The 26,374-nt window shown below is 33.9% G+C and overlaps 2 protein-coding genes across 4 annotated transcripts in view; one reads left to right on the top strand and one right to left on the bottom strand.

Moving 5' to 3' along the window:
• superdeath (Suppressor of ER stress-induced death) overlaps positions 1 to 26,374 on the top strand; it is a 39,342-nt gene that overhangs the window by 7,848 nt on the left and 5,120 nt on the right. The window contains exons 1-10 of one of the 2 annotated variants that reach the window (XM_090106691.1): positions 9,519 to 9,636; positions 19,715 to 20,430; positions 20,515 to 20,670; positions 20,940 to 21,233; positions 22,364 to 22,547; positions 22,836 to 22,992; positions 23,105 to 23,364; positions 23,720 to 23,915; positions 24,211 to 24,491; positions 26,039 to 26,238. In XM_090106691.1, the coding sequence (XP_089962817.1) occupies positions 19,721 to 20,430; positions 20,515 to 20,670; positions 20,940 to 21,233; positions 22,364 to 22,547; positions 22,836 to 22,992; positions 23,105 to 23,364; positions 23,720 to 23,915; positions 24,211 to 24,491; positions 26,039 to 26,238 (2,438 nt within the window). In that variant the 5' untranslated portion in view covers positions 9,519 to 9,636; positions 19,715 to 19,720. Of the gene's footprint in view, positions 1 to 9,518; positions 9,637 to 19,714; positions 20,431 to 20,514; positions 20,671 to 20,939; positions 21,234 to 22,363; positions 22,548 to 22,835; positions 22,993 to 23,104; positions 23,365 to 23,719; positions 23,916 to 24,210; positions 24,492 to 26,038; positions 26,239 to 26,374 lie in introns of those variants that run through there. The other variant, XM_090106692.1, reaches the window with a different exon arrangement.
• Positions 131 to 14,575, bottom strand: LOC149905270 (cytochrome P450 6k1-like). 2 transcript variants are annotated; one of them, XM_090106695.1, is made up of 10 exons: positions 14,210 to 14,575; positions 3,086 to 3,245; positions 2,694 to 2,894; positions 2,410 to 2,559; positions 2,072 to 2,256; positions 1,682 to 1,827; positions 1,329 to 1,447; positions 1,049 to 1,154; positions 609 to 857; positions 131 to 415 (listed from the first exon to the last, which is right to left on the bottom strand). In XM_090106695.1, exons 2-10 carry the CDS (start codon positions 3,242 to 3,244, stop codon positions 243 to 245), a joined length of 1,488 nt encoding a protein of 495 aa, XP_089962821.1. In that variant the 5' UTR covers position 3,245; positions 14,210 to 14,575; the 3' UTR covers positions 131 to 242. The 2 variants fall into 2 exon arrangements, with proteins under 2 accessions (XP_089962821.1, XP_089962822.1); XM_090106696.1 differs by lacking the exon at positions 14,210 to 14,575 and adding an exon at positions 9,391 to 9,517.

Raw genomic sequence — 26,374 nt, 5'->3', positions numbered from 1 at the left:
TACACGCACACATTTTTTATAAATCTAAATGTGCTAAAAACACGTAGGATCATTGTTCAATCTATGTCATTATTAATAGACTCATATTTTAAGGAATAGTATTTAGATACTATTAAATTAAAGGCCAATATATTACTGAGACACGTTTTATTAATGTTCTAGCACAATATCAACTGCAATTATTAAGTAAACATAGTCATATTAATTTGTAATAAAAAAAAACTTTAAACTTTTTTAGCAAGTTAATTTCTAGGAATAAATTTTATATAAAGTTCTTCGCCTGGGACAAGAAGGAGACCGCGTTTTTCAATTTTAATTTCATTTGGCCTTTTTGCTCCAGGTAATGCTTCCAGTTTGTAGTTTAATATTAAATTTGCTAATGCGTGTCTCATAGATATTTGTCCAAACCGTTTGCCTGAAATAAATAAATTAATATTACATTTATAAAAAAACCGATACTTTAAAAGAAGGTTATGAATTAAAATCAAGTAACTTGTTAGAAACTGGTGGTGCCAAATTAGACTCTCCAATGATATTAATTTTTTAAATAATACAACGAAAGAAACAAATAAGTGTATTTTTTTTCTTATTTAATTGAAAAAGCTCACCTATACAACTTCGGGGGCCTTCGCCAAAAGGCAAGAATGTGAATGGTTTGATATTTCCCGAATTTTCGGGTAAAAATCTTTCTGGAATAAACTTTTCAGCTTCATAGAACAACTCGTCGTCATATTGCATGCCAATGTTGTTAACGTACACGGGTGTTCCCGCGGATATTGTTAAGTTTTCATCTATTTTATAATCCTTGTCAGCGATTCTATCTAGCCAGCCCATTGGCGAATATTTACGAAGAGTTTCTGCAACACAAAAAATACATCTTAAAAATGTATTCAAGTTAAAAAAAACTACGCTTTTTTGGGTACCTTTTTAAATGTTTTTGTTAATGCACATGGAAGGTTCTTAAGACGAAACTTTACTCACGCAAGGATAATGAACAATTTTGAAAATTTGATCTAGTATATAAAAAAATATATATTTTTATACATACCTTTAATAACAGCATTGAGATATTGACAATCAGCAAGCTTTGATATTTCCAAATTGACCATTTCACTTTCGTTTTGGAACGCTATTAGTTCTTCGTACAACTTTTGCTAAAAACAAAAAACTTAAGATATAAATTCGCTTTAAATTCGTGCATTCCTAGAAGCTCACGAATAATATAATAATATCTTTGTAAATACATTATATTTTCAAAGTTCGTAGTTATATCTAATATCAAACTTTTTTTTGTTAGTTTTATTTATTTATACTTTCTTTAAACTTACCTGTTCTTCAGGATGGAACGCTAATTCGTAAGAACTCATGGTCATCATTGTTGAGGTTGATTCAAAACCTCCAAATAGGAATATTGCGGCTTGAGCTATAACTACTTCTTCGGTTATTCCTGTAAGAGTATATATTTAATATAAATAAATACCTTCCGATCGGATCATCGGATTATCTTTTATATCTTACTAATAACTTAGTATCTAAGGGTATTTTTAATCAATAATTTAAATAGTAACAAATTAAAGCAACTTCTCTTTGTCATCCATATCTCTCATACCAAATTTATTTACTCCTGAAGAAAGTTAATTAGAAACTATAAAATTTTTATGAATAGTTTTAATTATAATACCTTCGTTAGTTTTTGCTCCCTCGTCCATCAACTTTAGCAGAGCATCGAGCAAATCCCCTCGCGGTCGTTCATTCTTTCTGTGTTCCGAGGCTATTTTGAAGACTTTTTTAAAATAGTCAGTAGACCATTTTGGGAAGAAGGTTAATCTGTTGGAGATCATTGAAAATTAATCCTTTGAATAAAATATTCTAGATAAAAAAAACCTACACGATCTTATAATAGGTAAGCAATTCATTGGGCTAAAACTCTTTTGTGGTCACATCGCAAAATATGTATGGCTCTTATGACAACGAGTGTAATGTGTTATTGGAATCACAGATAGATGTAGAAAAATTGAGATAGGAGGTTTTTAGGTATGTATGCTACAGTAAGCTACGAGTTGATGTTTACCGAAACATATCCACAAGTTCAGGAAAAAAGAAAATACTACTCCAGCAGAGGCCTCTATAAAGATCGAAGGTGGTAAACGCCTGCGTGACAGTGCGCATCGGGTCCACACCAGTGAGGGTGGCATTGGTCTCCACACCGAATGCTGCTGTGCCGATGATGTCTGTTGTATAATCCATGTATACCATCTAGGAAAAGGATAATATAAATCTTAAAATATATTAAGACAAGACAATAGTACAAACAATACTGACAATTATGTGGACTCAGCACGAAAGAAAATGTTTTATGCCCACTGAAATTCACTGTAGTGATTGTAATAGAAAAATCCTAATACGTACCCTGATATTTAATTTGCTGGTGTCTTCTGCATTTTTTAATCGTTGCACTAATTGGCTCGACTTTAAATCAACAAGGCTCTGTAAAGCTCTTAGTTTGGAAGCCGTAAATACACTTGTTAGACGTCTTCGTATTGATGACCATAAGGGATCCTAGAAAAGATGAATTTTATAATAGAATATATTTTAAGGTCTCATGCATTTGACGAATTTGGATAGTCATTCTGTTATGCAATATAAACATTCCGAGATAAGCTCAAATCTAAATGCAGCTATGTAATACTTACATTAACTGTAAACAAATTTAGTGAACCAATGGGATCCGAGGAACCTGAACTAAGAAATCTATCACGGAAAAAAGCGGAATCCTTAACAAGTATGTTCCTCGCTAATTCTGGTGAATTGATGATGAGAGCTGGTCGCCAGAACATCCACACTCCTACATACGGGCTCTTGAACTGCTTGTAAATATTGATCATCCAAACTCCCTTGAAAAGAATAAAACTAGTATGAATAATATTATTATATAGAGTATGTAGGGTTAGTGCCAACTAAAATTATGATATGAAATTCCTATGACGTTCAGTATAAGTATAGGTATGCAATGTTCTGTTTATGCAGTACTTTTAAGGAGATAAAATCGTAACACATTGTGGATAGTATTCAAAGCAATATTTACAGGGTTCTGTCGCTGCAGGAAGGTGAGGCTTCCCATGATGGGATTGGGCGGCAAGTGCGGCACCCCGCGCTTCGCCCAGTATTGACGCACGCGGGTCCAGTGGTAGTATAGCCATGTTACCATACACAACAATGTTATTCCCAGTAGATTCAGAATCATTCTGCAATCAATAAATTTTTATATTATTATTAATTATACTAACTTGTTTATAATATTAAGTAAAAAAAATTATGGGCTATGGAAGATACATTATAAATCCTCGTCCATGGATTGGATTGTGGTAAACCGATGTATGTTCAGACGCGTCGTGGCATTTTTTATTGCCACAAAACGTTGTGAGCGTTTTTAATAGAGCCACAACGCGAAATTTGTGAGCTATATTTTTCCGCCCAATGATCGTTTTCAGTCTGAGCGTAAAATTATATGTGTAGACCTATTACCTAAATATTGCGTGAATAATTAGGTATAGGTAAACTAGACCATTTAGAAACTATATTTTGGATAATTAACTTACTTTACACGAATTCGATTTGAATTCGTGTATATTTTATTTGTCACAATCAATATGCGCAGGAACATTCAAAGCGTCAAAGTCTACTGGGTAAATTAATTATTAGGTACATTTTTAAGTTTAAAAATTGTTGAACAAAAAACTGAAAGATTAATTGAGATCCCCCTCCGTATTTTGAAATCGGATAGAATCCTCAGTATCGACCGAATTCTTATTTCTCAAATAATTTAAAGAAAATCCATTAAAAAAAAAAAAAACTGAATCTATATGTACTTACGTAATAGGTAGTTTTTGTGCTCTCTCGTACAGTTACACTATTAAATTAAGTTACGTTATCACCAGTAAACTATTTATATGCAATTTATTTAACTTTTAGCAACGTCATCCTTATACGGTATTTACGGGATAACAACGATGACGATATAATAAAAAAATAGTCCATGAGTAGTTGGCTCAAGATCAAACTGGGCTCTTATCGACTAGTTGTACCCAAATCGAGCTTTTATGAAAAAAATAACAATTGTGTTCTTATCTTTTAATTATACAACAATCTAATCGAAACTATACATGAAAATTAACAAATTATGGCGAAATAAACGATCAATTTTCTTTTAAATTCTAAGAAAACTTCATCAAATCCTATTTTTTAGGTCATGTAGATAGAAATTATGATTTTGTCTTTTCCGTAGGTAGGTAGTTAATATTTAGTTACCTACTTAGTTAATATTTTTAAGTACTGGACTGATATTTATAAGGCTACACAATAAAGATGACAGTTTATTTCATGAGCTTAAAAACAATACATGCTTTCCTTTCATACACATGAGCTTATGCTTATACAGAGTAAAATTAGCTTGTACAGTGTATTAAAAATTTTTTAAAGTAAAATTTTATAGATTATTATTCAACTCATCTGTATTTTATCATATTTTGCAACATAATTTGTTTTGTTGTAACTATGGAATTGTCTTTTGAACCTATTTCAAAAAAAGAAGATGTTCTCAATTCGACAGTATTTTTTTAACCCAGAAACTGGGTAAACCGATTTTGATGATACATGTTTTCATTTGATGCGTTTTGGTCGGTTTCATAATATTCTTCTATTTCTGGCACTATGTAGACAGTTAAGTCTTTTGCTCAAATTTATACGAACAAACAGACGTAAATAATAAAAGCGGTAATGCTTCTATACATATTTTCTTTCTTTATTGACTGACTGATTAATAAGGTCATATCAGAATTGATTGACTTGTATAGGTACTACGTTATTAGTTTAAGGGCTGATTTTTCAATCCTTGGTTAAAACTTATTCATCGAATAACGTATTAAACTACCATTTAAAAAATGTATTCTTATTGTCCGTATTTGACAGTTTACAGGTGACATTTTAAAATGTTCGTGTAATACTTTATTGGACGGATAAATTTTAACCAAGGATTGAAAAATCGGCCCTAAGTTTCATAAATGTTGTGAAATTCACATGAAACAAAATGTCATTATCATTCGTGTAGATAACTGTAACTATAACAATCTTATCATAATTACCAGTGATAAAACAAGGAAAAATTAGATAACAACAGGCCGAAAAGTTTCTTTGTAAAAGTGCTCAGTCATGATAACACAGTTCACTTCTTAACGGAATATATTGTGATAAATCATGAAACAGAATATAATAATAACGCATTTATCTGAACGGCTTCAGCTTGTTGATAAGAAGTATAAAAAGTCGTAGAACCCTATGATTCACACTACACCCACAGGAATATTAGGTACCTTTTTTTTTTATCGTTGGGAAATGCATTTACGCATCCCCCTCTACAGTTTTACTGCCCGAGGGGGTATGTGGGACTCGCATGAAGCCATACCCACTAAAACCCAACGGTGGCCACCGTTCATCTTCGGCGACAGGGGTTAACAGCCAGGCCTTGTACCCCTGCCGCCTACGTGGTGAGTGCCGCAACTGGGCGACTCGCCCAAGCCCCTAATTTGGCAATAGGCGACGGTATCGCATAATGATAACGCTGCCCTATTGCCGGGCTATCCACCCTCTGTCGCAGGGGGGGCCGGTTTACTTGCAGCGAGCATATCTGCAGTATGCTCGTCTCTACGTAAACCTCCCCCTGTGCTTAGTTGTTAGCTCTTGTTTCAGGGCAGACGTTGGACACACTGACGCCTCCGTCTACCAGGTCTCCGTCGACGCAGAGGATCCGCCGCTGGGTCATTTTCCCGGGCCCTCTCTGCATCTTCTTTCGCCTTCATTATGGTTTCGCAGAAGGCTGCGACCATCCCCCATTTCGCGTCATCAGCGACCATCATCTTCACAAGGTCATGCAGGGTTAGATCGTTGTTCGCTCCCAGCAAGCCCTCGAGCGACCTTCTTTCGGATGTCCAGGCTGGACACTCGACTAACGTATGTAGGGCCGTGTCTAATTGGCTGCTGCAGTGGTGGCAAGAGGGGGCCGGTTCACGTCCAATCCTATGCAGGTAGCTGCCGAAGCATCCATGCCCCGACAGGACCTGCACAAGTCGGTAGCTGAGTGCCCCCCACCCTCTCTCTACCCACTCTCTTAGCACCGGGCTTATCGCGCTGAGAGTCCAGGCCCCCACGCACGATGCGTTCAGTTCCCGACTCCATTCTCGGAACACCGCGTCTCGAGCTTCCTGTTTCCAGGCATCGAGCGTTTCGGAGGTCAGCTCTAAGCCCCTCCCTCTTGCTTCCGCTCTACGCCAGTAGACATCCGCCAGGGCGGCCGCTTCGAGGTGCCAGGGTGCAGTTCCGGCTATAACACACACCGCATCATACGAAACAGTGCGATACGCCCTTGCAACCCTTATGGCTATCACTCGCTGCGACCGCCTCAGCACAATAGTATTGCGCGTTAAAAGCTTGTCCGCCCATACCGGGCACCCGTACAGCGCCTGTGAGCGCATAACTCCAGCAAAGAGTCGGCGACATGCTCCGCTCGGCCCTGCAATATTCGGCATAATGCGGCAGAGAGCCGCTGCCGTGGTGCTGAGCTTTGTAGCCAGTGCCGAAAAGTGAGCTTGGAATGTCCATCGCGGATCGAGTACCAGACCGAGGTATTTCAGCCTGGACCCAATCCGGATGGGCACCCCACTCACCACAATATCTTCCCCGGTTGGTGGAGCCCTCCGATGGCCGTGAAACCATATAGCCTCCGATTTCTCGAGTGCTACTTTTAGCCCAAGACTTTTGATTTTGGCGACCACCTGTGCCACCCCAGCCGTAGCTCGTAGTCGCGCCTCCCTATAGTCCCGGCCAGTAGACACGACTAGAGTATCATCGGCGTAACAGATGGCGCTAACGCCTTGCGGCAGCACTCCTCGAAGCACGTGGTTGTATCCGATGTTCCACAGAAGAGGTCCCAAAACAGAACCCTGTGGAACACCGCATGCAACCCTATGACTACCCCAGCCATGTTGACCGGGAAAGATAATTTTGCGTCCACCAAGATATGAACGGATGATGCGTCGGAGATAGAGCGGTAGATGATGCAATGATGAGCAAGACCGTCTAGGATTTTGTCCCAGGGCAAAGTGTTAAACGCATTGGAGATATCCAAAGATACTGCCAGTGCAACCCCACCCTGGGAAACACACTCTTCACTTATATCTCGCAGGCGGGCTATGGCGTCTACTGTACTCCGCCTACGCCTAAAGCCATATTGGGCTTCATCAAGGTAGGAATATTAGGTACCTATGTGCAATATGAAAACACTTTCCCACTTTTGCGACATTTTTAACACGCTTCTATTAGCTTCTTCTCTATGTTTGTGCCATAAGGCTCGAATTTGCCCCACTAAAGGAACAGATTTCATTCAAACTTTGTACATTTAAACATACCTACTCACGTACCTGCAGCAGGGACAGTTTTGAAATTGGATCCTCATTAATTGTAATGTGTATAACTGTATAGGCAAGCAGGGGCAATTTAGAGGACAACTGAAATTGTTCCGACTGCCGACCAACCGAGATTGTTCCAATATTGCCCCTGCTGCAGGTACGTGAGTAGCCGGCCTTATCAAGGTTCGGTGACAATACAACAATTTCATGATAATATTATACCGTGGTATTTTTGAATCGAATAAACTTTATTTTTTTATTATTATTTTTTTAACCTATATTAATTATTCATTGCTACTCTGCTTCTATTGTTCGTAGCTTTAATTAACGCAGCCTATCTCTAAGAAGAGATCCCTTCTTGATTCTTTTAGATTCTCTTCCCTTAAAAAATTGAATTTTGAATTTAAAATTCATCATTCTACTTATTTTAGAAGAGAGTAGGTACGGCATCTGTGTCATACTATTTCAATACTGCTTTTAATCCATTATTCCGCAACGCCGTACAAAAATCATGCATGCACAAGGGGAAAAAATCTCTAAATGTACTTTCGAATTCTCATCTGCACTCAGGTGGACAGCTTACAAGTGACGGCATAGTGCTGAATCTTATTATTTTATGCTCTTATATCGTTCTAGATAGGTCACCTGGTGGTTCAAATGACCCATAATTTTTTCAACATGGGCCTGTAGTCACCTTTAAAAGATGTTATTCTAATAACGCATTCATCTCAAAGGAACAGTGCTATCTATGAATTATTCTTTAAACTAACAAACCTCACAAGTAAGGGATGCTTTAAATAGATGGCTCCGTTTACAAAATGATGTTTATATGTAAAAATGTAATTTGTGGGCATTTCATGAAAAATCTGTTTTAGCCAGCCAGCAGCTTTAAAAAAAGGTAATAAACGTAGATAAATTGATACAATTCAATTGATTTAAATTATTGTGTTTGTTCTTTACATACAAAAAAATAATTGTTTATTTATATTGTTTATATTAATTATAAAAAAAATAGTTGCGTGCCCCACCCCTAACTCTCTAAATATAGTAAAATAAAGTTTTTAAAATCGATATAAGTAAACAATTTGTGTTTGTTCTTAACATACAAATAAAATAAAGTAAGTAAATTATAAATATGAATAAAAAATAAATATTGTAACGAATCAAGCACACAAAAAAAGGTTTTCACAAACAGCGCTATGAATTTATCTTTCATTCGAACTTCGAAGTAGTGGAACTCTATCACTCTCTATACGCCCGGTTCACCAAAATGATTTGCCCTTCAAATCCAAAATGCTAATGCTCTTACCTCTTTACAACATTAGGTTATATAGTCGGGTAATTAGGTATGTAGGTATTGGGAACTAAATCTAACGAGAAAAGCATTTATTTTTTATTTTTGGCACAATTGAATATTTGGACGAATTGAAACTAAATAAAAAAGTTGGCGCAAAGAAAGTATGAAATCTAGTTAGCGCAAACGATAATTTGATAATCGAGGGTCCATAAAAATTGCCTTCATTCAAATTGAAGAGCTTTGGTAGCGGCGAATAAGTTTCAGGTTAAAAAATTGATAATGATAAGAATTATATTTTTTTATTATTTTACAAATTACAATGTTCTGATCGGTTATTAATGTGTTAATCATTATACCAGTGATAACATATTAAGAAACAGGTAGCATTTAGCAACAAGTAAATAGTAAAATGTTTCTTAGCTAAGAAAACATCTATACACCGGCACTTGAAAAAAATTGAAGTCAATTTAGGGCAGACGATGAAAAAGACCCTGCATTATTTCTTTAAATTTAGTCATTTGAGAAGTATTTTACCAAATAATTAAATAAAACGTATATAAAAAGTTAAAAAATAGTTAGTTAAACAAAAACAAATATCTCACTTTTAAGATTAATGACCTGACAGCGCTTTACCTTAATTACATCCTCGACTCAAGTTTGAAAAACATCTTGTTTTTCAGCAGCGTTATTGAAAATCGACGATCTATCGCATTTCCATCAAAAATCTCGTGAGCTTAGCCTTCTGCCCCTTTCCACTGCAAAGCTGGGCGGTCAGTTGCCACCAGAACTCTGAATGAGGCGGTTGTGTCCTGTGTTAACGTGTCTTCCCGCCTTTAACAGCCGCGATTAAAAGAACAATGGACACTACGTCACGTTGAGGTAAAGATTTTTTATTACATACTTACAATTAATTTATAAGCAGCGATCGAAACGGAACAATACATTAATCGGCCGGCGTCCTGTAACGTAGTTTTCAATACGGTAGATAAATATTTATGTTTGTGATAAGGTTCAAGGATAGTAAGGATGAAATTTTCCTTAAGGAAATCATTTCGTATTTCGCGAAAAAATCGGCGGTATATCTTTTAAGGAGGAAGGTAATTAAGCACCTTATATACGCTTACGGAAATTATTCAAAGGCCTTTTATGTTTCCTGTGATTCTAAAGGTAACGTGGACAGTATTAAATATTCGATTTATGACCTAACGAACTACGATAGAATATATAAAAGTTTATGATATATAGATATTTACATTGTAATTTTTTTTTATAAATTTTCCTGGGAAAACTAAAGTCCGTTTAGCAGATAATAATTTTTCAAAGTGTCCGATTTAATTTACCTAGTGTACATCTAACTTAAAGTAAATTAGGTACTGAATTTAATAATAAAAAGTGTAAGAAATAAATTTTAAATATAGCATTTATTAGATACATTTTATGGCTTAATTTTTCTATCATAATATTTTCAATTTCCTTGAAAAATATTTTCCTCAAAGAATTGGGGATATTAACTAATTAAAACATTTATGTGAATAAAAATCAATGTCTTTCCGATTGACAACTTTGCAAAAATGTTATGGCTCGTATCAAGACAATTTATTTACTAATAATGTCTTCGATGTATATCTTTTGTACTTTTCCGTCTGAATTTGATAGATTTGTTTAATAAAAGCCATAATAAAATTATTGTCAGATTCATAAACATCTAGGAAAGAATTAGCAGCTGTCGAGTTCAAAGCTTTATGAATCTCGTAGGAAAATACCAATATTTAAAAATACAAACGGCTGTTGAAGAAACTATTAACTTTTTACACTCCTTTGCGAAAGTGATTGAGGTTGTTTTCCCTTGAGTGGTAATTAAAAAGCAATTTGAAAGCGTTGACAAAACACGAACGACGGCAATCGATCACGCCAAATTGTTTTAAATCGATTTGTAATTTTGAAATCTCCTTGTAAATATCGACGTGATGCTTCCTACCCATAGTTCCTACCTTACCTCTTACCAGCTCTACATGTATCCGCCCCGGCTTCGCCCGTGGTACATAATATAAATATTATTTCGCAATAAAAGGTAGCCTATGTATCTTTGTCAGGATCTAAAGATTATCTGTGCCAAATTTCATCAAAAACGGTCCAGAAGTTTATGCGTGACAACCATACATACATAATACATATAAACCTTTCCACTTTATAATATTACTAGTATAGATAACGGAGATATTGTTGTATGATGAATTCATAATTATTGTTATATTTTGGTAACTTTGTAAGAATTAAATGAATAGAGGAGGCGATATAAAAGTTGTATTCTATAAAAAAAAATACATTTACATCTTCAAGGACTTTTTCGGTCCTATAAATATAATCTTTTATTTTATTAATTTTTTATTACTCTTCTTCATTTTATTTTTGTTCACATATTTATTTATGCTCTGCCCTACTCCTATCCTTTACTTAATTTCTCTCTGTACAACCGGTTGTCTGGAAGAAATCGCTATTTAGCGATAAGGTCGCCGTTTGTTACAATGTATCCTATATTATGTCTCAATTTGTAATTTATTCAGAGCAATAAAGTATTAATAAATAAATAAATAAACGTTTAAATACATTTTTATTACTTCTAACGGTTCAAACCGTACAGAAAACAATACCCAATAATATTATAAGCTAATCTTTATATGGAACAGTAATAGTCAATTGTAAACTTGTGAGTACTCGAGGTCACAGTAGAAGTGGCTATTAGGTGACTACTTATTGATATAAATATATAAATAAATCTAAGTTACAGTTTAGTGAAAAATTATTCTTGAATTAAAACTTTACAATGTTTCAATGCTATTGTTTAAATAAATTTAAAAATATCTTACTTTAATAAAATAATTATCTACTAGCAACGTAAAAAATGAAAAAGCCCGTGTAAATAATCTGACATTCAAAACTATAATGAAAATCGAAAAATCGTAAATACAGCGTCTACTAAAACTAGTTACCATTCATTGTTCAGCTAGCTATTTTTATTAAAATCAAAATGCATTATTCAACCGTTAGCAAAGCTCATAGTAAATGCATTACCTCATACAAACTGTCACGGTATAAGCGTTACATTTTAATTCTCAGCATTCGACAATGTGGCCATCGTTTTATTTATTATTACCAGCGTATAATAATACTAAAACTTTGGTTCAAAACCCTTTGTGTTTTTCACGTGTGAGGGGAGAAGAGCCCTTTATCACAACAAAAGGACAGAATAGTGTAATATGCTACAAAGGGGCCACGCAAGGGACCCCTCTATTCCCTAGTTAAATATGTGATAACGTTCGATTTATTAGCTATCCATTTTGGGTTCTTATCATCCAGATTGGGATTTGTGATTTTTAAGGGTCGTGAATAACAAACGTACAATTTAATTAGTGTGACGATAGCTGGGCTTTTCGCTGTACATTTATTTTATTTTAGGAAAAGGAAAGTTCGCCGGAAGATGTAGCTAACGAAGGATCAATTAATACAAGTTGAACCTTCCATGTTCGTTCATTAATCATATTTGTAAATTATCACTCTAATCAACCATAAGAGCATAATTACTAGCTGAAAGCCTTATAACTATTAATAAGAAAAGTTAGATTAAATTAGTTGAGGGCTTCTCTATATACTTGCTACACGTCATGTAGACTTGATTGAGTAGAAAAGAACAAGTTTATCAAGTATACACAGTAAGGCGACTGAGTCAATGTTATTGAATCATACTTGAGAAAAACTATGCCGCGAAGGAAAATAGACTTACGGGTCAATTGATAAGGTTATACGTGGATTAACGAGAAAATATTTCAATATATGATTTTCCCTTGAATGTTATAGTATAAATTAGTTTATACATCTTGATTATAGTAATATTACGTAGCGTAATTGCGTTTGTTTCTTTATTATGTAGGTACTGATGTAAAACATTAATATTCAATCTCTATATTACCTTATCTGAATATTGTACCTATTGGGACGCATTCATATAATTGTTTAATATCACGTTTACGAGTCGAACTTTTATGATTAAAGTGTTGTTTGTTGAAAAACCACACTACAAACACAATATGTAATGTTTTATGTCATTTTTAATATGGTTCACGAACAAGGTGATTTAACGTAAAATACTCCGTTGTTTACTTTTTTAGTAGTGCCTGGTTTCGATCACTGCCTTCGGCATTTTTGGATAAATTTATTAGTAGAGCTAGTCGTCCATCAATATGTTTATATAAGTGTGCTTTTTAAGCTTAATTACCTACGTATCCGTGACGACGTGTCATTCCCCTTATATTGTTCTATAATTCTCATTCAGAGAAATTTTATTGATAAATTGCCAATCTTAGGGTAAAATGTCTTTCATTTATCAACGGATGGAATAGCGAAATTCTGAGTCATCTAGCCATTCTCCTACAGAACCCTAAAGTGACCTGTTGCTAATACGTAGATAACAAAAATAGACCGTCATTCCTTCTCACGTAGTGAATAAACGCCTGTTTTGTTTATGGTTCCACATGCTTTAGATCAGTGGATTGTTTATTTATTTCGCGGGTAATGAGATCTAATTTTGAATACTCAAAGTACCTACGTGGTATTTCTGTAGGGATACATTGCCTATTTCTTCAATTAAAGTTCACATTGAAACGATATAAAATAATTGAAGCACATACTATATAGTATATAAGGAGATGAAGGTTCCAATTTAAGAATTTTAAGAACCCCTATAAATATTGATTGAAGAATCAAATCGAAAAATTACATACAATTCAGAAGGATCATAAAACAGTTATGTTGTAGATATTTAACTTATTTCAATGTTCGATTGGTAGACCGACGGTATTGATGAACGAGTTGGGTTATTAGCCTTGCTTTAGGCATTAAGAGCTTATCATTCATTCATATAGTCATATGCTGTAACATAATAAGTAAGAATAGTTCCTAAACGTCCTATTAGTACTAGCTTTCGATGAATATACATGATCCATTCACTTCTTATTTCACTCTCTTAACACGTTCGCGGACAGTACTGGTTTACAGGTTGCAGCTACTGAGACACTACTTTTTTTCATACATTGCCCAGGGGCGTAGTGTTACAACACATGGTTAAAAAACCATATGATATGACAGAACGGATATAGGCGTAAACGTCGTAAGTACTCAGCGTCAGATTCATAGTCACCATCATCAGCAAATGGGTATGGACTCGATTCAGGGGTAGACGCTGCATCAAACAGGTCTTGAAGACGTTTTTGTTCTTTTTCGAACGAGTCTCGAGACGCCATTTGAAAAAATATTCATTACAAATTTAGTTCAACAAAATCGTGTTCACAACAAACAATAGCAACATAAATATGTTGTTTACATAAGCAACTAGACTTGAATTAGTACATCCAGTATGAGTAAAACAATTAAATTACGTTGGAAACAAAATACTCACTTTCTAAACAACAATTCACACGCGGCACGCGGGATCACCGCAGTGGCGCAGTACTCGACTAACCGTATGCAAACATGACGCCCACGGGCGTAGTGTGCGCGGGGAGAGGGGTAAAAAAATATGAATGTATGCGTGGAAGTACCTTCCTTTGACGAATTTTTGTAAATAATGCAGTGACAGTACAAAAGTCGTAATTATACCTGTGATGACAGTACAACATGCCGTTCTTTATGATAGTATGAAAAATCGCTCGTCGTTTGGCGTACTGATTTTATGCAAGTAAAAACTGATACGTCGACAGACGTACTGTCGTATCACTTTTAGCTGTCTAGACGCCAGTGGTCGTTACTGTCCGCGAACGTGTTAAAGTTTAATTTGTGAAAAAACTAGACCTAGTCCCTTTTCATGATTCCATCTCTCTATATCTAAAATTATCCATGTATTCAGCGGTTCAGATGTAGCAACAAACAGACATACATATTTCGCTTTTATAATATTAGCATACTCAGGCCGCGTTTTTGTAACAGCGTAAACATAACGAGGGTAAACTTTGGGTGTACATTGTATGTTTACCACTTAGCCCTTTGGGATTTCGTGCTAAAGGTCTGTCCATGTAGAAGCTAGTTTAAACTATTTTGTTATTACTATAAGTTTTTATACACGGTTTAGCTCTTATGTCCATAACGGCTAGACAAATAGCAAAAGTAAAACAGCAATTTGGAACACAGTCACGCATTTGTTACGTACCTGCATCGCCTAATATTTGCAGATTTAGATCTTGAAGAGTCTTTCAAAAGAACAGTAGCAAACATCTTCCATAATAATAATGAAGAAAACCAAATAAGTATGATTAATTAATAAGTATGATGAACCATTTTACAGCCATAGCACATAATAACAACTATTTATTGCTTTTATTTCTTTATTTGTAACTAATGTTCTGTGTTTTGTTATTATTTGTCAGTTGTTGTGTGTGTTATTGATTGTAAATAAATGTGTGTCTATGTCTATGTCTAATTGTCATAGTTAGTGAAAACTAGCAAAAATCATGTAAGTATATAAAAAAGACATGCCTCGATTCTCCCATAATGATATTTGTAATTGGTTTGATTGAAAATAAAGAAAAATAATTGGGCTTTATTTATGGTAGAGTTTGATGCTATTTTGTTGAAAACAGAAATACCCTTCGGGAGTATGCTGCGATTGAATTATATTGCATCGTTGATTACGCAACATGATGTAGATATTTTTAAGTTTTTACTCGTATCGTTTTATTAGCTAATACTTTTTAGGGTGGTGAAATCATAATTCTAGGTACATTTAATGCCTTAAAGGTTAATACATATATTTATATTGTCAATTGTAAGCCCTTTTTAAACTGAATTAAAGATGAAACGCTCTATCTATCAAAATAAATCAGAATATCTTATCCCATAGTATCTATCTACATAAGCTTTAAGCATATCTTGCACCAATATAAGAGCAGGCTCATTTCATAGTGGCAAAAAGCTACTCTTTAAAGCGAAAAATAATATTGGGGATGTTCCAGCTCAAAGGAGCGGTACTCAACACGAGGAGGAGAGAATTTATCATTGAGTTCACAGAATTACAATCAGGGCTTTGTTTCGAAGGCCAGGTCAGCGAAGCAGTTTGTAACGAATTTGCGATTCAATGAGCTATACGTACCGGAGACGGGTCGTTATTGTATCATACATTATTCCTACGGCCATTTGAATATCTCTTTTGCTTTACAGACTATCGTTTAGTAGTTTGGTAGAGTGAGCATTCATTGTACCTAAGCTTTGACTTGGAAAAATCTGAGGTAATGACATTGACGATGTATTTTTAAAGCACAAAGTACCTACGTTTGTTTTCTTAAAACGAATGGTTAAAGTCATGGTAGAAGATCAAGAAGAAGTAAGTCGTTTAACTTTTAGGATAACTCTGGTTTTGTGGGATATTCATATTTCTATAGAATGCTGAATGTGGTTGCCTTCACCGATGCTTAAAAATTCTGTATGCAAATCTGAGAATCAGACAACATCTATAATCTATTTTTCATACCCCTAAGTGATAAGAGTAAGGTGCTGTTATATTATCGAAGTTTACTAATTAATTTTTAAGTATAGATAAATATGTAGGTTTCAGGATTTTAATACGTATAAAAATCAATTATACCTAAACCTATAAACACAATGAAATTTTAAATATTCTTTATGATTTTTATACAACCTTGAAACTAGTGAAAAATTAAAATTCCATTATTATGATAATACTGGTGCCGTCGCTTACCTCTCAAAGGAGAGTAGCCTGGTAATGTATATTCATGTTAGGGAGTTTTCACACTCTCCTGTCCATTTTGAAAAAGTAAATAATATGTAAATTTCTTCTAAACGGTCCCGCGCTATTGCCTGAAAAACAGCTCATAGCATTTAATTCACTGTAAATTATAGAACTTTCCTTACGAACCATAGTGAGACTGACATAAATGGTTTATTCTACATTGAAACAATGCGTTGTGGTGGTTTTATAACATGAACTGATTCCCACTAGGATAGGTTTTTGAAGATTTTATTTATTTATTTATTTATTTGACCATTACATGTTTTTTTTTTGTTTGAAGCTTACAATGATTGTTTTCGCTCTTTAAGCGTAATAACAATATTGCAATGTTTTCTAGGACATCATGATAGAATAGCCTAGTTTCACCATGTGCTTATGATATTAAATGCCGTTTAATAAATTATTCGTCTTTTTAACATCCACATTAGATAAACAGAACATAATATTCAGAATCTACGAAACCCGTTCTTAATACCTTAAAAATATTTCTCAATTTGTTTTAATCTTATAAAAATTCTTATAAAATTATAATACAGCACACAAACGCCTTTACAAACTTATTCAATAGATTGCGGTCAACGAGTGTGTACATAGCTTTAGAAAGGACGAAGAATAACAACGTTTAATGCGTTTTTTAAATTTTAATCAACATTTCTAGCCACGAAACACGAAGCTTAAAATGTTTGTGCAATTTTGAAAGCGCTTTCAAACTTAAATAACGGAGCGCCTCAAGGGACACGCTCTTTTAAAGTTTAATTGACGGGTTTACAAAGTGTTAATAATATTGTGTATTATACACTTATACAGGGTAAATAATAAAAAATTAGGTGTTTTTAAGGGAGTATGATAGGTTTTTTGACTTTATGAAATTTTGTCGTACCTAGAGAGAAATGTAATCGCTAAAGTTCCAATGTCACAAAATTGTAACTCAACATAATATGTATTTAATTTAATTAAATATATTCACATAATAGTACCTAACTGTAGTAACACAATGTCGTGATAAAAAAAAACAATCCATATATTCTGTTTTTATCAATTAATGTAGTTATTAAAATATATTAACGTATCTAATACAAAAAATCTATCAAAAGTGCACTTAATTTTACAACATTTAAAACTGAAAATAGTTATCATATTACAAAACATCTTGTTTATCTATTGTTTATGTGTTGACGCACACGTGTTCATAGATTCCTTGATAATTAGATAACACTAGAAGTACCACTAACATTGTATCAATGGTGGTCTCAAAGACAATAGGCTGTGTGAATAAAGACGTAGGAAGTAATAAGAGGTTCGTAAGAAGGAAGACGCGCGACTCATTTCCTTTTTTTATTAGCTTCAAACGTGTGTACATTTTTTGTTATTATGTTGACGTTTAGGCTATGGTACTATTTATATATTAGTATTACCACAGATTACTAAATTATCTATTTACGTTACTAACCGTGTTGAGGCGGTTTTAATTTCTAAACAAATTGGTGTATAAGACTACCGAAGTATAACCGTCATTAATCGTTCATTATGTTTATAGTTATTATTTTCATAGAGCCTCTATGGTTTTGTGCATAGTGTGTGTGCTATAGCCGAGATGTTCTCGGTATACGGCGTACACTAATAAATTATATGGACTCAGTGCATACAAATAGGATACAAAAGTTTATTCAGCTACTCGCATGTACTTAAGAAAAATAGATTAGTGATTTTTCAAGTACGCCTAAATACAAACAACATGGGTGGTCATATTTCATTTTATTTCCTAAATTCAAAAGTATCTACGTGATCTTTTTTCACTGTATTCAGTATAGTTTCCGCAGAGAAAAAAATATAATAAAAATCATTTCTTTTTTTTCAGCATATTTTTCACAATTAATAAAATAGCAGTTTAGCTTAAAAACAAACACTGTTGTTGTTGTTGTTTTTTCAATTCAATAAACAATAGTAGAAATTATATAACTTCTCTTTGTCTGTAAACAGTTATTATCTATATAACCAAGCTCATCAAACTAAATTGTTTTTCCAGAGTTCGATACCGTAAAACCATTTAACTTCACTCTTCTTATTACACCATTTCATATTTTAGGTCACGATGCTGCAGCTAAAGAGATTAAATATTTATTGTTACACTAGTTTATCCTCGCGGCTTTGTCTGTAGTAAATTGTCTAGTTAATTTTATATATTTGTACTTAGAAATTCATTTATTAAATTGCATTCAATTTCTTCATGCCTTTTTAATGCGTGATGCATGTACAAATATTTGCATGTACAAGGGCAGGACATATTATTATGTCCTGCCTATATTTTTTTCTGTCTGGATTCTGTTGTTCTATTAAATACCTACGTCTATTATGTACACTGTATACTTGTATAGTCCTTAGCTTGTTACAATTTTAATACATAATGGTAAATAATTTCTCATGTTTAAAGGACGAGCATATATTGTTTGACGAGCATATATTTCAATCGAAAACACATTGAAATATTGATTTTGTAATAATATAGGAAAATTTTAACTTTATATTCTATATCCATGGGAATATTTTTCTTTAAATAGACCCTTTTTTAATACACATGGCTCACGATAATATGTTCAATTATCTTACTGTCTCTACAATCACTTATCTAATAGATTTGACCTTAAACTATCGTTATTATCTATGTAATATGACATTTTGTACTCAAATTACATTAATAATTTTAATTAAGTCCCGTTGATTTTTTTTGTCAAAAATTAAAAATAATGATGATGTAGAGTTACCAACATACAATAAATAACTAAATCATATTCATTGATTTAAAATATGAAAATCGGTTAAAAATTATTGAATCATACATTAAAATTCAAAAGCATTTATCTTTAAAGCAATAAAATAATCCATATAATTTATGACGCTCTGAATGAAAGCGTACGTGTTCTTGCAACGTTAAAGTAGATTGAGTCACTAGATTGGTTTGTTTTGATTTGTACTTTTTAGTAAGTGGAATTGAATGTCTACTTCCAATAAGAAATCTCATTTAAAATTGTAAACTGGCGAAAGCCGGCAAAGGGACGTTAAAATTGCATCTGTCATAAAGCGCTCTACCATCTCGAAAAAATTCATATCACAGTAGCCAGAACTCTAAATCATAATATGATTATTTATATTTTTTTGTTCCAGGCCGCAATGACGGAACTAAAAGTTCGGCAAGCATCCAACATGGACGGAACCCTGCAAACTGAATTTTCGACAAAACCCAAGAGAGGAGTGTACCTTTCCAAGGGTCTTGCAACAGTGATATTTGTTATATTCTCCCTAGCGCTCGTTGCTACAGCCTTCATAGTATATAACTTCGCAGCCTGTCCAAGGACTGATCAATTAGCAAATGTGACAAAATATGAACTATCTCACTGTGACCAATCAAAACTATTAGTGATACCATTAAGTACAGAACCTAGTGTTAATATAGAAACAACAGCTTTAATAGAAACTACAACTCAACCAGAGAAAAATACAGTTATCGATGTACGGTTACCTTCAAATATCAAACCCGAACGTTATTATTTAAAATTAACGCCATATATATTTGAAGGTAATTTTACGTTTGATGGTGAAATAAGTGTAATAATAACGGTTAGAAATGAAACAGACACGGTTACGTTTCACGGTGTAGAGTTGACGTTCATTAGTATAGAATTGTTCAAGAAGGAAGACGGTAGGCCAATTAAAATTCTACAGAGAAGGGAAGATGTCTCAAAGCAATTTCACATACTGACTACTGAAGAGACGTTAAAAGCGGGTCAGCAGTACGTTTTGAATATAACGTATGTGGGGATTCTAAATGATAATTTACATGGATTTTATAGAAGCTCCTATGAAGAAAAGAAGGACAAGCGGTAAGGGTTCTTCGTCTGCATAACCCATAAACAAATTTGATATCTTAAAGCCGCGTACATAAAAGTACTTGATTATTTTTTCAGATGGATAGCAGTAACACAGTTTCAAGCTACGGACGCGAGGAGGGCCTTTCCTTGTTGGGACGAGCCCGCTCTCAAAGCAAAGTTTACAATTAGTATAGCTCGACCAGTAAATATGAGTTCCGTATCCAATATGAATATTGTTTCTCGTGAACCACAGTAAGTATATTATAGTTTAACTTATTAACTTTCCGAGAACAGTAAAACATAATGGATAAGAAAATTATTGTTAATTTTACTGCAAACGCGAAAAGAACGAATGTTTTTAACAAAAAGAAGATCACTTTTTGTCCTGTCAGACTGGGTCGTTTTTTTTTCTTCGTCTACACCGGGATTCGAACCCAGGACCAGTCGCTTCTACGCTTTTGCGTTAATCACGGAAGTGTTTCTGGAATGACTGTAAAATAATGGTTATAAATACATTTCAGCAAAGTTCTGAAGAATTACATCTGGGATCATTACGCGGAATCTCTACCGATGTCAACGTATTTGGTTGCCTTTGCTGTTACTGATTTTGGCAATATGAGCTATAACAACTTCTCAGTTTGGGCTAGAAAGGAAGCATTATCATCTGCGGCCTACGCTCTAGATATTGGTCCGAAGATACTAAAGTTTTTGGAAGAGTACTATAAAATCAAATTCCCATTGCCGAAGATAGATATGATTGCGCTGCCAGATTTTAAAGCTGGTGCTATGGAGAACTGGGGATTGTTAACATTCAGGTATTAATTTTAATTTAATTTGCAGCCTCATTTTTAAATGCTAAGTTCCTATATAATTCGTATTGAAAATTATATCATTAAAAAAATACGAATGAATATTACGTTCCTAGTTTGGAATAATTTGCAGATTCTCAATCTTTATAATATAATATTTATTATATACATCATTCATAATAAACGACGTATGGTGCCTGTTTTAAAAATAACAGACCTATTTGTAATTATAATTTGAAATCTGATAACAGTAAACGATTTGTAACCCAGAATACCCTTGGGAGTGCTTGAAAAATTTGTCATAAATCAGGATGAGGGTGTCAATCGATTATTGCATAAAGAGAAAATATAATTCGTTATAATCCATCACGTGTGGTAGTGGGGTGACTGGTCCCCAAATGATTTCCCTTGTAAGTTGTACGCTTAATTAACCGTGAGATTAACACGTGGTTTAGGAAATATTTGAAGGGTTCGGACCGTCTGATGTAGTTAATGGCGGGTTTGGTTCTGTAGGCTAAAATGCAATTAGTGAACTTTATACACAATTGTATTATATTGTATTTAGATTAATTGTATTATATTATGAGCATTTCATTAATATTTTATGCAAATGTTTTCGACACTTGTTCTGTGATTGCCTGGTAGATCTTGCTTTTATTTTATTGGATGTAACGATGATGAAATTAGCAAGAGAAAATTCGCCTTTAGGATTTTAATATCAATGTTTTTGTTCGGAGAAATTGCAATATAATTTTATTTATTTGACACCTGAACAATTAATCTTACAACAATAATGTACCAGTGAATTGTATGTATATGATTTAATGGATATTGCCAACAGATTTAATCGTGTCAACATTTGTGAATAACGTACTACTGCTCTAAGTATGTCCGTACTTCATTTTTATTGATTTATCGTATAAGGGGGTCACTGAAAATCAGTGCTGAGGTATTTATGTTTCAGGTATCCTGAGTGGCTTCCTTTTTTAGTGCACGCAACCACATATAAATTTATGTATTCATAACTTTTTAATAATTTATAAACCTATTGTTGTGTGTATTGGAATAAATGGTTCCTTTCTTTCTAAAGGCGTATACCAGTTTACTCAGCTGTATGTAACTATGTAATGTTTCAGAGAAATAGCAATGCTATACGACCACGGCGTATCACCAACCACAGCCAAGGCTCGGGTAGCGTCCGTGGTGGCGCATGAGATCGCGCACCAGTGGTTCGGGAACCTGGTCACGCCAGCGTGGTGGTCGGAGATCTGGCTGAATGAAGGATTCGCTAGCTATGTGGAGTATGTGGCTGTTGATGCGGTAAGGGTTAGGTACATTTTATTTAGTTCAAATATTTAAATGTTGAGGGTAACATGAGTTTGTTAAATAATATGGCTCTCGGTAAGATGTTCGTTTGATATTGGTATTTTTGTAATTTATAATAGGTAAACTAGGAATCCACGTTGCATGATGATTATTAAGGTTTTATTAAATGTAATAATGTAGTTTATAATATGCGCCTGAGCTAGAGATCAAGGGCATTACCAGGCATTTAACATAAGTAAAACTGTCCAACTAGAGTAACAGTTAATTAATATTTCTTTTAAGGTTGAAAGTACTTGGAAGTTGATGGAGGTTTTCGTGTTAAATGAAGTTCAGAGCGTTTTCAAATTAGATGCTTTGACTTCATCCCATCAAATTTCTGTGGAAGTTGGAAACCCAGAGGAGATAGGCGCTATTTTTGACAAAATTTCATATGGAAAAGGTATTTTTACTGACCTTTTATGAGTACTACTACTATTCGATATTACACAAATAAAAATTTAAACCAATTTATACATACATAATTTTTTCAACTAAACCAAATTCAATTGTAGGATCAGCAATACTCCGTATGATGAATCATTTCCTAACTGATGACGTCTTCAACGCCGGTATAACTGACTACCTAAACGCCAAGAAGTATGGTGACGCAGAACAGAAGGACCTTTGGAGTGCTCTTACCAATGCTGCAAGAGAAAGGGGCAACTTTGACGTAGACGTCGCAATTATCATGGACTCTTGGACGCTTCAAACTGGCTTCCCAGTACTTACGATTACCAGGAATTACGATACCGGCGCTGTTAGTTTTAGACAGGTAAGGTTAAAATGGTGTTTTGATCTTTTATTACAAGGTTCAGGTTGTAGTTGAGAAGGTTGGAACGAACTTACTATTAGGTACTTTATTGCGCTTGCATAATTCCTATCTATTTAATATTTTTGACAATTTTGAATACCTATAAATATTTGCTATTAAAATGATCGCACTAGTAGATTTTTATTAATATGAGTGTACAAAATATGAGGCTTAATAATTGTGTTATGGTTCATTTTTTCCGAGAAATTAAAACAGCGACGGGGTGCATTTATACGTCGTGCAGTATTTTTTATCAGAAGCTGTAAGATAAAAGCCATTTTATTACTTAATTATAACATTTTTCTCTTATTTACAGGAAAGATTCGTCCTGATAAACAACACAATTGATGAGAATCCAGTGTGGTGGATTCCGATATCTTTCACAACGGCTTCCGAAAAAAACTTCCAGTCCACTCAACCACAACTATGGTTGAAGGGTGAACGATCTGTTGTCGTCGAGAACATTTCTATCAGCAAAGATGATTGGATAATAGCCAATATACAACAGACTGGTATGACATTAAGTAGTTTTGTGTGTGTACTTTATTAATTTATTATTGAGAAATTATTGACTTTGTAACGATATTATTGCGCTGATAGTTTCATTCACAAGGATTAAAAAAAATATGATTTGAGTACTGAAAAGAAAGTGCTGACTGCTTGGCGCTATACATAATGTGTTCTTTATGAATAGTAATTATAATTCACATTGAATTGTACAACATACATGTTATTAGTTAATAACCAGTAAATGTATACATTTTACAAGATAAAATTACTAATACTAATAATAATTCTTGTGTTCAGGTTTCTATCGCATCAACTACGACCAACGTAACTGGGAGATGCTTATCAAAATTCTAAACGATCCGAAACGATTCGAAGAAATCCATCCGATTAATCGAGCACAGATAATCGACGATGCCATGAATCTGGCTCTTTCTGGAAGACTCGATTACAGAGTAGCTTTGGATATCACGAGCTATCTGTCACATGAGAGGAGTTATGTTCCCTGGAAAGCGGGGTTGGTGGCTCTGGGGTATATAGACACTATGTTGTCTAAAGGAGCTTATTACCTGGAATATCAGGTAATTTTTAGTATTTATCAAGAATTTAATGATCCGAGTATAAAACAATGTTACATGTTAATTTGTACATTATGTAATATTATTTAGTAAGATCGTAAGGCTCATTGATATTGTATACCCACGAAGGTGTATTTTTTAATAGAGTTAATTTTGTCCCATTCCTATTCATTCATGTAGAGAAGAGTTATCAAAATTTAGTTCCGTTAAAGTATCAAGAGATGGCGTCACCTGTTTCGAAATGTACTAGAACACCTAATGGTGTCACTATTACCAATCATTTTATATATATTTTTTTTAATTATAAACAACGCATGAAATGTGAATATATACGGAAAATAATTAATGATTATATTATTAAAATATTAAAATTAAGTTAATAGTTCCAAAATATTCTATTATTGATGATGTAAACCATTGTTTTACACTGTTATCGATATTTGGTCACACGGTGTAATAATAATATAATAAATATCTCTATCAAGATATAATTATGACGTACTTAAATAAATAAAGTAGGTACATACTTTGTGATATAGAGCATTGGGTATTTCAACTTTGTTTAATTATTATGAATTACTCATTTTGTATTATTATTTATCGATAGTCTAGTAATTTTATTAACGCAATGAATTTTATCATTAAGGTTATATATGATGAGATTATAGTTAATGATAAACCGCATGGAATATTAGGTATCATGATGATATTGTTTTGTATGTGTAATAAGAACAATTATTAAGAGTAAAGGAATTTTGGTTGATTAAGTACCGTACTTATAGATAATTATTTTTAGAATGAAATTGTAAATAAGTAAGTTTTTGAAAAAATAACAGCACACTATTTAAAGGATTCGCTCTAACAACATTTAATACAAAATTTAACTTTATAGCCTTTTGGAAATAAAGCTTAACTTACAGATTACAGAATGCCTCTATTAAAAACTGAAAGGAATAAACTTAAAGATTGATGCTGATCAACCAACAATCCATTCGTGTGTACAGCTACATCGGACCAACCGGAAGGCACCAGCTTTAAATTATAAATACAATCATAAATCACCTAGACGAAACTTCTGATTATATAAACTTAAAAAAGAGCGTGTGTGCCGAGCACACGTGTCAGAAGTGAAACTTCTTTGGCAAGATTAAAAAATACCAAAATCGTCGCCTGCGTGACGTGACGGTATTGCCGTGATGCGACGAAATTTTACTCTCAACGCGCCAAAAAGTTTCACTTCAAAAAACAGTGCAAATGAAAACTTTCTTATTTAGACGGTTGTAAATTAGACTTTCTTAACATGATATAGTTATTCTATTTCACGAAGTCCGTTTGGCTTTGGATGTAGTAGTGACATGTACGGATAAGGGCTGTTGTGTGTGTAAACGTAGGGAGCGCAAGCAAAAAAAATCTTTGGTATTTTAAATTTTAAATATATTTTACATAATATATTTGTGCTGTGAAATTATCAATACACAGTCAACATCCATAGTCAAACGGACTTCATGAAATAGAATATCTATACCAAAAATACTTTACTTATTCCGCAGCGTTACGTGCTACGTTTGTTACATGGTACTGTAGCTGACTTAGGATGGGATGTATCACAGAACGAGAGCGTAGTTAGAGCCCAGCATCGGGTCGACATGCTGTCTACAGCCTGTCACTTGCAACAGGCGGAATGTTTGGAACATGCGGTGCGAATGTATACGAACTGGATGCTTCACCCGAACCCGGATTCTTTTAATGAGTAAGTGGTTTGTTTAAGTTGGAAGGTCTTTCTGTTTTGTGAAGTGTGGTTAATTTGATGTATGGTATTAAAACTAGTTTGAGAAAATTATTAATAAAGTTATATTATTATTTATGTGACAGTTTCACTGTTCTTG

The sequence above is a fragment of the Colias eurytheme genome, chromosome 10 (genome assembly GCF_061535395.1).
Source record: "Colias eurytheme isolate Ceu_HAF_F1 chromosome 10, ilColEury1 Martin Lab GWU primary, whole genome shotgun sequence".
In the NCBI taxonomy this organism is placed as follows: Eukaryota; Metazoa; Arthropoda; class Insecta; order Lepidoptera; family Pieridae; genus Colias; species Colias eurytheme.
This window is presented reverse-complemented; position numbering and strand designations above follow the sequence as displayed.

Excerpts from the sequence above, each read along its gene's own strand:
- LOC149905270 (XM_090106695.1), bottom strand. The coding sequence starts at position 3,244 with ATGATTCTGAATCTACTGGGAATAACATTGTTGTGTATGGTAACATGG. Across the intron at positions 1,828-2,071 it reads GAACTTGTGGATATGTTTCG|ATTAACCTTCTTCCCAAAAT; the intron begins GTAAACATCAAC and ends GATCTCCAACAG. Across the intron at positions 1,448-1,681 it reads GGGAGCAAAAACTAACGAAG|GAATAACCGAAGAAGTAGTT; the intron begins GTATTATAATTA and ends ATACTCTTACAG.